General features: G+C 43.9%; 2 protein-coding genes across 2 annotated transcripts in view; one reads left to right on the plus strand and one right to left on the minus strand.

Annotated features, from left to right (window-relative positions):
• The window catches only part of LOC310837919 (uncharacterized protein C3orf49), a 405,030-nt gene that overhangs the window by 272,345 nt on the left and 116,977 nt on the right, over nucleotides 1–15,708 (minus strand). The window lies entirely within an intron of this gene.
• On the plus strand, nucleotides 6,745–14,807 carry PSMD6 (proteasome 26S subunit, non-ATPase 6). Its single transcript, XM_083724766.1, has 8 exons — nucleotides 6,745–7,023; nucleotides 9,367–9,572; nucleotides 10,281–10,426; nucleotides 11,217–11,436; nucleotides 11,530–11,638; nucleotides 12,412–12,580; nucleotides 13,858–13,935; nucleotides 14,493–14,807. Exons 1-8 carry the CDS (start codon nucleotides 6,879–6,881, stop codon nucleotides 14,587–14,589), a joined length of 1,170 nt encoding a protein of 389 aa, XP_083580892.1. The 5' UTR covers nucleotides 6,745–6,878; the 3' UTR covers nucleotides 14,590–14,807.

A 15,708-nucleotide genomic window follows, 5' to 3' on the forward strand; every position in this document is an offset into this window, starting at 1 on the left:
AACGCCTGCAATGCGGGGATCGAACTAGCAACCTTGATTTTATCAGCACCATCTCTAACCAAGTGAGCTACATAGTACACACAGTTAAAAGGCAAACTCAACGAGCAAAGATGAAACACGTGTGGGTGCACTCACACAAACTTTGGCTTAATTTAATTAATGTTAAGGGGGTGTCTCAGAAAAATGAATTCTATTCACATTACTTGAAAGGTTCCTTATGGTATCCCCCACCACCCCGTTAAATTAAACTGTCATAAAGGAAAGACTTTTCCCCTCCTGAACATTATTAGATTTAATGCACTCATGCACTTAAGAGAATGTTGTTAAACTTTCCTCTGGCTTAACTTCACCAAAGCCAATAGAGTCACAACGCCAACGGAGCATTTTGCTCAGCATAGTGAAGTTTATGACAATTAAAGAGTATTATTTTTGGACGTGAAGACTTCCACGGATTGTAAAATGTCAACAATAATTAGTTATTTAAACAGTCCATAATCTTCTAGAAACCTTTCTCAGAAAAACACAGCATGTAATACACCCTCTGGGTTTGCAAAAAGATGCGGAGATATATGTTTATGAGATGCAACGTATAAATCAAGGATGTATCAGTATTCCTCTAGTCAAGGCTTTTAAAAGCACCGAAAGAATAAAAGAGCAATGGGGGGAAATGGGCTTCAAATGCCAGTTGATTTGAATTCCCCCATTCTGTGAGCGGTAGGAAGCTGCAGAGCAGCTTTGCAGCAGCACCAGTTTCCTGCGGGATAAGAGACCTTTGAAGACTGTGTTGCACATTTAGTAATAAACACCCGGTAAAAATCAAATAGCCCAAATTGCCTTTTTTCGACCGTGCTTCACATTTAGGTCGGGCAAAAGAGCCTCACAGTTTCTGGTCACCCTACAGGCCGGAGTGAGTGAGAGCCATTCTAATGATCGCCACATTAATTCATAGAATCATAGAATCATAGAGTGGGAAGAGACCACAAGGGCCATCGAGTCCAACCCCCTGCCAAGCAGGAAACACCATCAGAGCACTCCTGACATATGGTTGTCAAGCCTCTGCTTAAAGACCTCCAAAGAAGGAGACTCCACCGCACTCCTTGGCAGCAAATTCCACTGTCGAACAGCTCTTACTGTCAGGAAGTTCTTCCTAATGTTTAGGTGGAATCTTCTTTCTTGTAGTTTGGATCCATTGCTCCGTGTCCACTTCTCTGGAGCAGCAGAAAACAACCTTTCTCCCTCCTCTATGTGACATCCTTTTATATATTTGAACATGGCTATCATATCACCCCTTAACCTCCTCTTCTCCAGGCTAAACATGCCCAGCTCCCTTAGCCGTTCCTCATAAGGCATCGTTTCCAGGCCTTTGACCATTTTGGTTGCCCTCCTGTGGACACGTTCCAGTTTGTCACTGTCCTTCTTGAACTGTGGTGCCCAGAACTGGACACAGTACTCCAGGTGAGGTCTGACCAGAGCAGAATACAGTGGCACTATTACTTCCCTTGATCTAGATGCTATACTCCTATTCATGCCTTCCAACATTTCACCAATGAATATAGGGACATCTTATTCCATAATACAGTGGTACCCCGGGTTACGTACACTTCAGGTTACATAAGCTTCAGGTTACAGACTCCACTAACCCAGAAATAGTACCTCGGGTTAAGAACTTTGCTTCAGGATGAGAACAGAAATCGTGCTCCTGCGGCGCAGCGGCAGCGGGAGGCCCCATTAGCTAAAGTGGTGCTTCAGGTTAGGAACAGTTTCAGGTTAGTAACGGACCTTCGGAACGAATTAAGTACTTAACCAGAGGTACCACTGTAATAATAATAATAATAACAACTTTTATTATTTATACCCTGCCCATCTGACTGGGTTGCCCCAGCCACTCTAGATGGCTTCCAACATATATAAAAACATAGTAAAATGTTAAACATTAAAAAACTTCCCTATATAGGGATGTCTTCAGATGTCTTCTAAAGGTCGTATAGTTGCGTTCCTCCTTGGCTCAGGGGTTGTAAAACCACATACTCTCTGATGAAAGTAGGGATATCCTCCAACAACAGTACCCTCAAATCAAATCAGGATGGCTTCTGTAGATCCAGGAATGTCAGTATTCAATTGTTTGAACCAAATGGTGCCAAAACAAACATGAATGCTGGGGACCTAGATGCTCTACTACTGAGTTATGGCTCCTCTTGTAAACTGCCGTGGGATCGCCAGCAAAAAGGAAAATGTTGATGGAAAGGAGAAATCAAGAATGTGATTGTTTGAATTTTGCATAGGTGTTTTATTTATTCTTCATTGTTGCACATGCAACAAAGGAGAGACCTATGAAGAAACTCATTTTTAAAAAATGTCAGGTGGACATGCAAATGTCTCTGGCATAAGGATAGGATGTGTAAAAACTGTAGCACTGGTAGCAGAGGCCGCTATTTTTGAGGAAAAATAAACCTCAGAGAATTCATGGCTGGGCGGGGAGATGGCAGGCCTTAGGAGCACTGCTCTAGGAATTCAAATGCAAGACCTTTCTCAATTATGCCTTCAATTGCTTGCACAATTCAACTCATGTTGCTTAGCAATATTTTGGGAGAAACAGGGTGTTACAGTTAACAACACATTAGTAGTGATGGCACCATTTCACCTTAGGATGCTCAGAGGAAAAAGAGGCAGCAGAACATAGTGTAATTGTGCTGGATGATTGCTCTGAAACACTGCCATCTTGCGAGTATTTAGAGATAATACAGTATAAATCTGCTTGACAGTTTTGGCAGCAGCCTCATTTCCAGGACTTTAGGAATTCGAAGAAACCAGAAAAAACCCCAGGGTGGTTTTGAAATTAGTGGTTACAGTCAATGCACTTCTGAATAGAATCAAACTGTATCCCAAACACAGAGGAAAACCTGATCTTTGACTGCAGGAACCTCCATGCAAAATATGGTTACAATATCTTAAAAGAGACATATAAGGGAAACAACTTTCCAAAATATACAGCAATGCTAGTGCTACTGGATTCATCAGTAAGACAAATATGTTGTAGTGTAGCAGTCCAGGCAAACCTCCTAAAATATCCCAGTTGGAATCCATGTTGGATTAGATTTTGTGCTGCTGTTTATTTGTTTGTTTGTTTTCAAGCAACATTTACACATTACTTGGTTTTTGTAAAAACTAATCCCAAGCCCCCTATACTCTCACTCAACTACTTTGTTCTGCAGAACCAGAGGCAAACAAGATGGTCGCATACGTAAGTCACACGATAACCTCAAATAAACCTTTTCAAAAATATAACAATATGAAATTAAAATATGAAATTTATATTTAATGACACATCATTTATATCAGGCAATATAACGCTTGTACGACAGGAGCAAGACTTCCAGTGAAAAGGAGGCATGACAACTTTTTGTCATGACATCAAGTCTATTATCCTTATATATTTTCATATGTGACCGTGTAAGAGACTGTGATTGTTTTCATCAACCCTTTCTTCAAGGCTTTTGGTTTGCTCTTGTGACTGTTCTCATCATTTCTTAAAGTATTGTTTTTATTAGCCATCTATTGGAGCACAAGAAATGAACTACAGTCGTACTTTGGTCCTCAAACGCCTTGCGACTCGAACGTTTTGGCTCCCGAACACCACAAACCAGGAAGTGAGTGTTCCAGTTAGCGAACATTCTTTGGAACTCAAATGTCCAACATGGCTTCTGATTGAGTGCAGGAAGCTCCTGCAGCCAATCGGAAGCCACGCCTTGGTCAAATGGACTTCTGGAATGGATTCTGTTTGAGAACCAAGGTACAGCTGTAAAATAAAACCTGGTGGGATCAAATTCTGGTGAATTTCGCTGGATACATGAAGGACTTCCATGTGTGCCTTGGAGCGCTTCCAGAAGATCTATCTATTGAGCATTCATCTGGATTTGTTTGCAGGGAGAGATTACCGTAGACGTTGCCTATTTAATGAGGATTCATTCTGGCTTTCGTCACGAGGTTAGATGGCGTTGGGTCAAAGCAAGTGCTATCCCACACTTATCTAGAGCATTTCCCCATCCCTTTATCTCAAGAAGCCTGATCTTTTGGGAAAGTTTGTCGTGCAAGAACTCTTCATCAACTGTACCTGTGCAACCTGCATTTGCCGGCATGCAACTGAGTCCAACCCCATAACAGCAACAGCCTGGACACACCTTTGGTTGTCGTCCTCAGATGGATAAAAGTGTGAACTATTGAGTCTGAGTTGGTACAGTTCATGCCTCATTCTTTGTGTGTGGTTTCTCTCCTTCTCTCTACCTCCCCACAACCGTCCAGCTGGACTGCATCTCCAATACAAAAGTGACGAAATGTTGTCCTGTAATGTTCCGTACTGATGCATATCTTTAGGCTCTCCATCAACTGCAGGCCAGCTTGGAGCAGCGTATTAACCTTCTTGCTTTGATAGCTGCGGTTGTTCTCTGAGCAGTCTTCAGATAGCTAGCGTTCACCGCCAAACAGGAAAGTAGATTATTGAGAGCAAGCTCAGTAATGAAGATACATTTAATAAGCAACTCCTGCAAACATTTTCCGGTACCAATTAGGGAGAGGGAGTGAAATGAAATGCGGTTGGAAAATTACTGTGAGCTGTGCACTAATGAAGTGACAGAACAGAATGCAGAGGGAACCTTAGAGGAGATGAATACATGGTAACAAGGCAGGGAATGATGTGGACCTGCTGACACTGTTCCACTGCCTGCCAAATTGGATTTTGAAAATGTGAAATGCCTAGACCACTTTCCCACCTTCGCCGTCAGTCCAAGAAGAACCAAGAAAAGTGCATAGCTGTACGAAGCTGCCTTGTAGTGAATCAGAACATTGGTCCATTTAATTCTTAAGTCAGTTCCAGGCTTATTCAGTCATTCTCCTTCCACCACCAGAGTGCACAAGGGGGAGGAGGAGTCCATTGGCCTTCAGCTGTCCCACCCCCAAACAAACTTGGTAAAGCCACCAGGGACCCTTTCCTACTGACTAAGCTGCTGGCTCGTTTCCTGAACTTGTTTCATGTGCACACATTCTAGGAGTCTTGTGAATTTTGATCTTCAGACCGTGGTAATAGCGCATCTTGGCAGATTTACCCAGTAACATGCACTCACACAGGTCTTCAAATGGGGATGTTCTCCGTTTCCTGTGACGCTAGATTGAGTGTTAAAGCATTATGAGAATTATATGCTGTGATGGCAACAGGGGTATCTTAATATTCCTGGCACCCTTAACAAACTACGGCTTCCAGAATTCCTTGGGGGAAGCCATGGCTGTAGTAGTATCATAGTGCTTTAATGTGGCCCATGTGTTTATGAGCAGGACAGTTAAGGGAAAGGGCTGTAGTTCTGTGGTAGAACCCTCTACTTTCCATGCAGAAGGTCCCAGGTTCAATCCCTGACATTTCCAGGTAGTACTGTGAGAGATTTCCCCTCTGCAACCCCAGAAAAATCATTGCTAGTCACTGCCAGTAGTGAGCTAGACAGACCAGTGGGTCTGACTCTGTATAAAGCTCATTTATAACAATGGTAATTTAAAAGCAATTCCAGACAATGTATTTGACTCATATGGTTTTAATTATATATGAGCATGAATGAATCTGACACCTATTATTTAATGTGAGATTCTTGCTGGCAGAAATTAGGTAGCAAGCTGTGACTGCAAATAATAAGCCTGTAGCAAAGCAAGCTTGAAAACAAACAAGGTAAGCAACAGAGTCCTTCAGTTCTGTAAGAAAATAGATTAAACATGGGCATGGTCTCCCTGCGACCTTTTTAATCACATTTGTCAGTGATTTACGGTTTCTCTGGAGCAAGTCCCTAAATCCTGAATTCAGCTGCACCTATGAGCTCTGAAACAGCACCATCTGGTGACTTCATATAAGATTACAATGCAGTGAAACAGAAATGACCAGCAAACTTGAAGTTGTTGAAAGGATCAAATGGGATGGAGGGAGATAACCACATGCTGAACCTGGGATGGAAGTGGGATTTAAAATTAAAATAATCAATCTGGCTTTTTAAACAGTATCTTTCTTGTGTTTTTATATTGTAAAAACCGCCCTGAGATCCTTAAATAAAGGGCGATACAGAAATTTAATATAAATAACTAGATAGATAGCCTGGCCGCTCCTTAGGAGGGAGAAAATGTGGGATTTTAATAATAATAATAAGCAGCAGCAGCAGCCTGCCCTCTCATAGAGATGGGGAAGGCGGAAAATAGGTCAGATTTCAAAATAAATAAAAAAATAAGCGACTCATTGAGAGGGGGGAAAGTTAGGGTGTCAAATAAGATTAAAAAAAGTAAAATGGAAATTAACAGAAATGAGCTTGCCCGCCCATTGTGAGCGGGGGAAAGTTGGGATTTCAAATAAGTAAAATAAATTGAAATGAGCTTGCCCGCTCATTGGGGGGGGGCGGAGTTGGGATTTCAAATGAGATAAATAAAATAAATAGAAATAGAAACGAGCTTGCCCGCTCATTGGGAGGGAGGGGGGGAGTTGGGATTTCAAACAAGATAAATAAAATAAAATGGAAATAAACAGAAATGATCTTGCTCGCTCATTCGAGGGGAAGAAAGCTGGGATTTCAAAGTAAACCGGGACGCCCACAGGAGGAGCCTGCAGGAGCGTGACGGACTCCTCTGGCCAGACGGCAGGCGCCCCTCTCGCCCCGCACATGGCGGGCTCCGCGCCGCAAAGGCGGGACCCGGAAGTGCTCCTTCGGCGCCGGAAGAAGATGCTTCCCGGCCGGCTGCTTCCGGTTCCGGGTGACGGGCTGAGTCACTCCGCCGCTGCCTCCCTCTCTCGCTCGCCCGCCGGCCGACCGAGCTCCTGTCCTCGACCAGCTGCCGGGTCCGTCCCCCCCGCCGCCGAGATGCCTCTGGAGAACCTGGAGGAGGAGGGCCTCCCCAAGAACCCCGACCTCCGCATCGCCCAGCTGCGCTTCCTCCTCAGCCTCCAGCCCAAGCGCCCCGACCCGGCCGTGCGCCAGGAGCTCATGGCCGCCATCCGCGAACACGGTGAGTGAGGGGAGGCCGCCGCGGCTCTGAGGAGTCAGGCGTCTGTTACCCCGCCGACGGGGGCTCAAGGCGGCTCGCAGATCTGGAAACAAAGGGCAGCTTAAAAAACATGCGGGGGTGGGGAACAACATTTTAAAAAGCCATTAAACTTTAATTGTCCTCCTGGGAATGATTGGGGTAGAAATTCCCTAAAAGGTATAGGAATTTATTCATGTATAGAACTACCGCGGCAAGAATGTTATTTGCCCCGACGAAAGAAAGATTAGATACAAAAGCTCACTGACTATGCAGAAATGGCGAGCGGAACTTACTGGGAAAATAAGATATCGCGACAAGAAGCTTTTTAATAAAAATAAAAGAATGGAAATGGTTTGTTGGATAAATTGTAAACAGATAAGGACGTTGGCAGGATCATTGTAATAACCTGCAGATTTCGCAAGAATCAATAAATAAAGTAGATGAATGAAATGGTAAGTTGATTTAGAATATGCAGCAAATGATAAATATAAATTTCAGGAAGCGCAGAAAGAGGAGGAAGGAAGTTCTGAAATGTTAAAATGGCTGTAAAACTATTGAAATGTGTATAACTGAAAATCACTTATTGTTGTTGTTGTTGTCATTTATAGTATGTACATCTTCAGGGAGTGTTTCAGAATCTCTTTAGCCATACTGGGGACTGTGAATAAAATATTCCAGTAGCATTTAGGTTCCATTATGACCTCCATTGTGTAAGAACACATCATTTCAGAGATCTTGTGTTTGGAAGATAAGATTAGGTAAGGGGTGGGCATTGCTAGTAGATCTCTGGGTGATGTGCAGTACACCTGTAAGGGTTTCTGACTCCCATTTCTTGAACAATGGCAACAGCAGAAGGACATGCTCTCCAATATCCTGGAGGTGCTCTGGTACTCAGAGCAAATCTTGGGATCAGTAGACTTTGATAATGTATGTCTTTAGAATCTCTCTCTCTGGTTAATTTGGGGGTTCTAGTAAAAAAATAAACAAACATAGATTCTGCAAGCCTGAAATCTTCCCACTGCTGCGCTAGGTCAGGCGAATAGGCAGTTGTTGCAATTGTATGGATTTTCTTTCAAATCTGGATTCAAAATGAATAAATTTTTTGGCATGTGCCTTTACTTTACCTAGTTCTGCTGGATCTCTCAGCGGCTTTTGATACCACCGATCCTGACCTCCTTCTGCACCGTCTAGAGGAGCTGGGGGCACTGTTATACAGTGGTTCTGCTACTTTCTCCTGGGCCGTGTCCAGAAAGTGGTGTTGGCGGATGAGTGTTCAGACCCCTGGGCTCTCACTTGTGGGGTGCCTCAGGGTTCCGTCCTCTTCCCCCCCCCCCCACTTTTTGGTGCATGCTCTAGTTATCTCCCGCTTGGACTACTGCAATGCGCTCTACGTGGGGCTACCTTTGAAGGTGACCCAGAAACTGCAACTAATCCAGCATGCGGCAGCTAGATTGGTGACTAGGAGTGGCTGCCGAGACCATATATCAGCGGTCCTGAAAGACCTACATTGGCTCCCAGGACGTTTCTGAGCACAATTCACAGTGTTAAAGCCCTAAACTGCCTCGGCCCAGTATACCTGAAGGAGCGTCTCCATCCCCATCGTTCAGCCCGGACACTGAGGTCCAGTGCCAAGGGCCTTCTGGCGGTTCCCTCGCCCAGGCAGAGGGCCTTCTCAGTTGTGGCGCCCGCCCTGTGAAACGCCCTCCCATCAGATGTCAAGGAAATAACTATCCGACTTTTAGAAGACCTCTGAATGCAGCCCTGTTTAGGGAAGTTTTTAATGACGAAGTTTTATTCTGTTTTTAATGTTCTGTTGAAAGCCGCCCAGAGTGGCTGGGGAAACCCAGCCAGATGGGTGGGGTAGAAATAATAATAATAAACAACAATTATAAAGTACACGTTATGAAGAAGTGGCCTAAGCAGCTCAATGTGGTACTCTTGGATGGATCCAGAGATAGTGGATTGCAGGGAGCCATTTAAGATTTCAGTGTAGAAGTGTGCCATTATTGAATGCACTCTCACTTTTAAAAAGCATACACTATGATTTTCCTGGTTTTATCCTCGCAAGAACGCCACAAGGCAGGTTGGGCTGAGAATGAGTGTGAGCTGGTCCAAGGTTGCATTTTTTGCCTGAGTGAGGATTTGAATTTAGGCCTCCCCAGGTCTCAGGCCAAACACTTCTAATCACTGCCTCATGCTGGTTTTCTGCTTATGTGAGGGGACAAAGCAATGTTAATTTCTTCTGAACTTTTTGCTGTTGTATCTTCTAAGATATGATTTTGGCAAGGCTAATTGTTCAAATGGTTGTGTTGTTGTCGTCCACAGACATGGCTCCGTATTACGAATCCCTCTGCAAGTCACTTGATTGGCAGGTAGATACAGACCTCTTGAATAAGATGAAGAAGGCAAATGAGGAGGAGTTGAAACGCCTTGATGAGCAGCTGGAAGATGCAGAGAAGAACTTGGGGGAAAGTGAAATCCGTGATGCCATGATGGCCAAAGCTGAATATCTCTGCCGAATCGGGGACAAGGTATTTATTTTTTTACATAAAATAAAATGTGTATAAAGCACTTTCTGGGCATTTGCCTCCACATTCTCAGAACATGGGGTGGGAGTGGGCATGCGTTGGCCCTGCCATTCCCATTGACCTTTGTGCATTGAGCAGGTTGATTTGAAGAGGATCTCTTTGTGTGCTTGGTGATCAGGAACCCCGTGGGATCAGAGTTCTCAGCTGTGTGGAGGATTCTGAGCACATTCAATTGCATGCATGGAGTTCCCCTTAGTGTGAGAAGGCCTGAAGATGTAGCTAGAGAAATACTGGGAGTGGGGTCAGTGAGCACAGCTCCACTTCTGCTTCCATGAGTTCACAGATTGTGGTTTTGCTTCTCCCCAAAAAGCCACAATCACAAACCATCTTTAAGCCTTGGTTGTTTGTTTATCGTGCTTACACCAGAGGAGAAGAAATCAGGAAAGTTGCATGAATATGCTGCTCATTTGTGGTAAACCATGGTTAGCCAGAAACTGTGGCTTATTGTTACATGCCAATGCACTCCTTATCTCTGTTATTTGTTAGCTGAAAGGGTCATGCTCCTCATACATACCTGCTTTCCTTCAATCAGTGGGGGAACGTAGTGCAGAACCTCGGATGGGGCAGGGGGTACCTGTTAGCAAATTACAGATCTGTTCTCCAGAGCATCAAATCTGCGGCATCTAACTTAAGCAAATGCTGTCTTGTCAGGAAGCTGCTCTGACTGCCTTTCGGAAGACATATGACAAAACTGTGGCTCTAGGACATCGGCTGGATATTGTGTTCTATCTCCTCCGAATTGGCCTGTTTTATATGGACAATGACCTCATCACCCGGAACACTGAAAAAGCAAAAAGGTACCATTTCTGTTGTTGTTGCTGCTGCTACCTTGATGTGCAAAGCATTAGTCTTTCGCTTAACAGTAATACAGGTTCTGAAGATGTAGTCTGGTTGCTAGGAAATGGCTTCTTTATGTAGCAGGGAGTGTATACTTTAGATGAAGTGTGGCATGAAATTCAGAATTTTCAGAAACATGATGATCCTTAAAAGGATTGGATACTTCATTTCATATTTTTTTAAACAGCATGTTGGGTGAAATCGAAATACACAATACTTATTAAACCAAAAAACATTTTAGGAACCTGAAAGGTGTTAAATATACCAGAAGAATACACTTTTATGAGAATTAAAAGTACCAGTAGCTTTTATTCAGTCAGCGCTAACAAACACAATCATCTTACATAGGATGCATAGTCAAATGCCCATATGACCACTTATCTGGGAGTTAGCCTCATTTATCTAAGTTGGGTTTCAAGGAACCACGCCTAGGATTGGGCTACGAGTGTCTTAGAAGGTAGTAGGCAAAATTAGTTATCTTTAATTCAGAATTACTACTTCATTTATATCCTGCAGGATCATTGTCTAAAAGAGCCATAGATCAAGCCATACATCAGAGTAGCTGATGAGAACTGCAGCTGAAAGCAACCTGCAGCACACCAAAGGTTGCAGTGTAGTCTCAAAGCAAAACCATCCCATAGCTTTTGTTTGAACCACTGTAATAAAGCTAGTTAAGCAAATGGATGAAAATGCTTGTGCATAGCTAAGGATGCTGGGGAAATAACACACACACCTGTTTTCTTTTAAAAGCCTAATAGAGGAAGGAGGAGATTGGGACCGTCGGAACCGTCTTAAGGTCTACCAGGGTCTTTACTGCGTGGCCATTCGAGACTTCAAGCAGGCAGCTGAGCTTTTCCTGGATACAGTTTCAACATTTACGTCTTATGAACTTATGGATTACAAAACCTTTGTAACGTACACAGTCTATGTTAGCATGATTGCATTAGACAGGCCTGACCTTAGAGAGAAGGTACGCCAAGCAGCTACTTCCACAGAGAACCTTCAGAGTGTGCTTTGTGTTCCTTATTCCTCTCATGTCTGATTTTTGTCTGATCTCTTTTAGGTTATCAAAGGGGCAGAGATTCTGGAGGTTTTGCACAGTTTACCCAAAGTCCGGCAATATCTTTTTTCACTCTATGAATGTCGGTATTCAGTTTTCTTCCAGTCGCTGGGTAAGGAAGTCTTTCTGCTTTTTTGCTCTGTGGGCTGTTAGGTGAGCAGCACACAGCTTGTGGGTTACATGTGCGGGCAGCCCACCCAGACTTGCCCCCCCCCCCCATCTCCTAGGATTAGACAGAAACAAAAAACACGCACCCACTTCCCTCTATCCACCAAGACTTGCCCTCCCCATCTCCTAGGGTTAGCAGTCTCAAACCTTTTGGCCCATCCTCAATTAAAGGAGGGGCAAGAACTAAGCTGAGATTTCCAAGAGGTAAGTAAAGCTGATCCAAAGCTGGTTCAGGATGTAACTGCTTCAGCAGGCAGAACAAATGAGAAGGAAGGTGGAATGTGTTTCACGAGCGCAGAAGTAAAATGTCCGCAAATAAGATTTGGTCCTCGCCACTCAACTTTAAATAGACTATGCTTCCCATGTTGTCTCCTGGATGAGAGAAGCTAGGTGTATTCAATCTTTCTTACGGGGCTGGCCACACAGGAACGCAGGTGCTGATGTTAGCAGGTACACAGGTCTCCCGAGAGAGGCTTAAGCTGCCCTCGCTAGTTTGCATCAGGCGTAGCCAGCGTGGTGTCCTTCAGAGGGTTTGAATTCCATCTTTTATCACCCCTGCCCATTGGCTGTGCTGTCTGGAGCTGATTGGAGTCTGAGTGTCCAACAATATTCAGTGGCACAGGGTTTATGCTGTTAAACTACCTTCCGGGGGGGGGGGGGACACAAAACTTTTGTGAGATGCAGACCTCATTTTGTGTTCTTATGTTTCCCTTTCAGCCACCGTAGAACAAGAGATGAAGAAAGATTGGCTGTTTGCGCCCCACTATCGCTATTACGTTCGGGAAATGAGAATCCATGCCTACAGCCAGCTGCTAGAATCCTATAGGTCGCTTACACTAGGTTACATGGCAGATGCTTTTGGAGTCTGTGTAGAGTTCATAGATCAGTAAGTATATCAATATCTCTCTCTATATATTAAATGCATTTCTACAGTTTATAGTGATTCCCGACTAGATAAGGGGATAGGTCATTTGATGATATTTTGTTTAAAAAAACTATGAGGAAGAGCCATTGATTAAAAGATTTACAGAGGTTGGGTAAGGCAAGAATCACAGAATTGTAGAGTTGGAAGGGACCCCGAGGGTCATAGAGTCAAACCCCCGCATATCATCTGAGCAGAAGAGCTTTGGGGTTCTTGTGGCAGCTGCACTCCACCCTTCAGTTTTTGAACAGGAAGACTGGAAGTCTTCCTGAGGCTTTTATAACCCAAGATCAACTGTACAATGGTACCTCGGGTTACATACGCTTCAGGTTACAGACTCCGCTAACCCAGAAATAGTACCTCGGGTTAAGAACTTTGCTTCAGGATGAGAACAGAAATCATGCTCTGGCAGTGCAGCAGCAGCGGGAGGCCCCATTAGATAAAGTGGTCTTCAGGTTAAGAATAGTTTCAGGTTAATAACGGACCTCCAGAACAAATTAAGTATTTAACCTGAGGTACCACTGTAATATGCTGGATGGGGGTGTGTGTGTGCCTGTGAATATGGCTGTGCTGCAGCTGGTGCAGAGTGGTTTGGTGCGCCTCCTGCTGACAGAGGGAGGCAAGAGCTTGTACAGCTAATGCTCAGCAGCTACACACTTGCTTCTTCTGGGCCCAGTTAAAGATGCTGGTGCTGTATTTGAAGCCCTTTATGGGCTGGGACCATCACTCCCTGCGGTTATCAAATCCGGGCCTGCTGTGCATCCTTGATGTGCTATAAAAACCTGCTAGGAGGGCTCTGTAGATTACAGGAATGCTCCTGCAGCATCTTATGTGTTTATGTCATTGCATACTGCACCAGAAATGCTAGCCCAAGTGTTACACAGGTATAAGCTGCAAGAGCGGAAGTGTCTGTGAGTTGCACTGCAGCAGACACTAAGCAGTCCTAGCCCCATTGTGGTTTGCTAATTGCAGTTCTTCAGTTAGATAGCTGTAAACAGAGTAGAATTATGCTGGTCGAAGCACTTTCCAATATCTTTCAAGAAGTGATGGCTGCTTGCATCAAGCTAGCATGGCTGTAGGCCACAATTTTAGGCTTGTACCTCAGGGTAACTTTCCTTCCACCCCAAACTGGACCAAAAAATGCCAGTCTTGCATCATCCACCATGAAATTTCAGGTGCTTTGCAACAGATACAGATGGTGGTGTCCTAAGCACTCTCTCTCTCTCTCTGTCTGTCTCCAGGGAATTGTCAAGATTTATTGCTGCTGGGCGACTACACTGCAAAATAGACAAAGTCAATGAAATAGTAGAAACTAACAGGTACAGTATGTTGTACACCACACCCACTAATACCAAAAAACTAGTAGTGACATCAGGCTTAACATTAAGGACTTTGCAGCCTTTTAAATGCTGCCCAACCAAATGTATTGCATACGTTGTACAGATGGAGAGGTAGTAGCTTGCCCCAAGCCAGGTGAGATAAGCTCTGCTCACCCAACTCAAAATACTCTTTCTACTGGAACAGTATCTTTATTAGAGATAGAACTGTGTGTTTCCAAACTTTCTACCTTCTGTCATCAGCTCATCTGCCATGGATGCACTCTCAGCAAATGGGGTGAGGCAGTACTGGCCAGGCTTGTTGCTCAACTGAGCTACTGAAAACACACCCATGCTCTCCTGTACCTGTGTGTTCCAGGGAAGGATTAGTAGTGATGAACAAGCTGCCTTTCAGGAAACTTTGTCTCCCATTACTGCTTTGCTCATAATGAGCTTCCTGTTCAGTATTTTGAGGAACTCTTTAAACAGTTTTTGGGAGCTGTTTGATAGGTCATTGCTAGAGAACCACCTGACTAAATTCTCTCTCTCTGTCTCTTTAGGCCCGACAGCAAGAACTGGCAGTATCAAGAAACTATTAAAAAAGGAGACTTGCTGCTAAACAGAGTGCAGAAGCTTTCTAGAGTAATCAATATGTAACTTTTTAAAAAGCAAAAGGGGGAGTGCATAATTGAGACTGAACCATTTTGGAAGTCATCGCTGTATGGTATTACTTCTGCTTATGGCTGAGGAAATTGGAACCGTGGTGTAGTTAAGGGGTTTTTTTATAGGCTACTTCCATACGTTAACAAAACTGTATAAATGTTCTGTTTGTGTTTTCAGATCAATTTCATTTATTAAATGTATAATACAGTTGATTTTCCTGTTCCTTGAGTGGGCTTAATTTGGTTAATAAAAGTGGTTTATTTTAAAGCAGCAGGGTTGCTGCTTCAGATGGCCTGAGTGGGGTCATGGTGGGAGGTTTAAAGGTCCCCCCTCGCCGTTCTTGTAGCAGGCAGTATACTTGTTCCTGGGGTATGGCTGAGACTGACCAAGAACCAGGTGAGGGTTGCCCACTTACTTTAGTGCTAGAGTTTGTTCCAAAAGGCTGAGTTACTGGTGGCCTGTTCCCTGTTGGAGAGCATATATTTAGTTAATTAACATTCTCCCCCTCCCCCTCTTTTGACCAATAAGTCTATCCAACACAGCTGGCCAGCTCCCCCCACACAGGTAAATGTGCTGCTTAAATTGCTGCCATGCAAAATTACGTGATGCTAAGCTTCTGTGTGAGATTATAGTGTCTGCTTGGATAGGGAGTTTTGGGTTGGGGGCTGCAGCAACAACCTATTGAGAGATGAAATGGGATCATAAATATTGGATTGCTCAAGCAGGGGAACAGAAAGCAATTAGAGCATCATTAGGCCCCTGAGGATAAGAGACAATATTGAAAAGCAGACTTCTAGAAGGTACATTAACGGCCTTGATGAGGTGTTGAGAAACTACTCAGTTAGACAGTACATCTAGCATGAGGCATCCAAGGAATGTTGGCTGACACTTCGCAACCTGCTGTGCAAGTGAACAATAGCTTCCATCTAACCATAGTTTCCTTTATCTTTGGAGGTAAAGAAACCTGAGCAGGTCTTATAGAACCGATGAGCTTAGCATTTATGATTAAGCCTTAAACAAAACCTACCTTGTAATAACTGAAAAAACCTCTACATTTCACTGCTGTCCTTTAAATGACAAGGGTGAATGTTTCTAATAATCAAGCATTTTGTC

This window comes from Podarcis gaigeae (genome assembly GCF_964106915.1).
Source record: "Podarcis gaigeae genome assembly, chromosome: 2".
Classification (NCBI taxonomy): Eukaryota; Metazoa; Chordata; class Lepidosauria; order Squamata; family Lacertidae; genus Podarcis; species Podarcis gaigeae.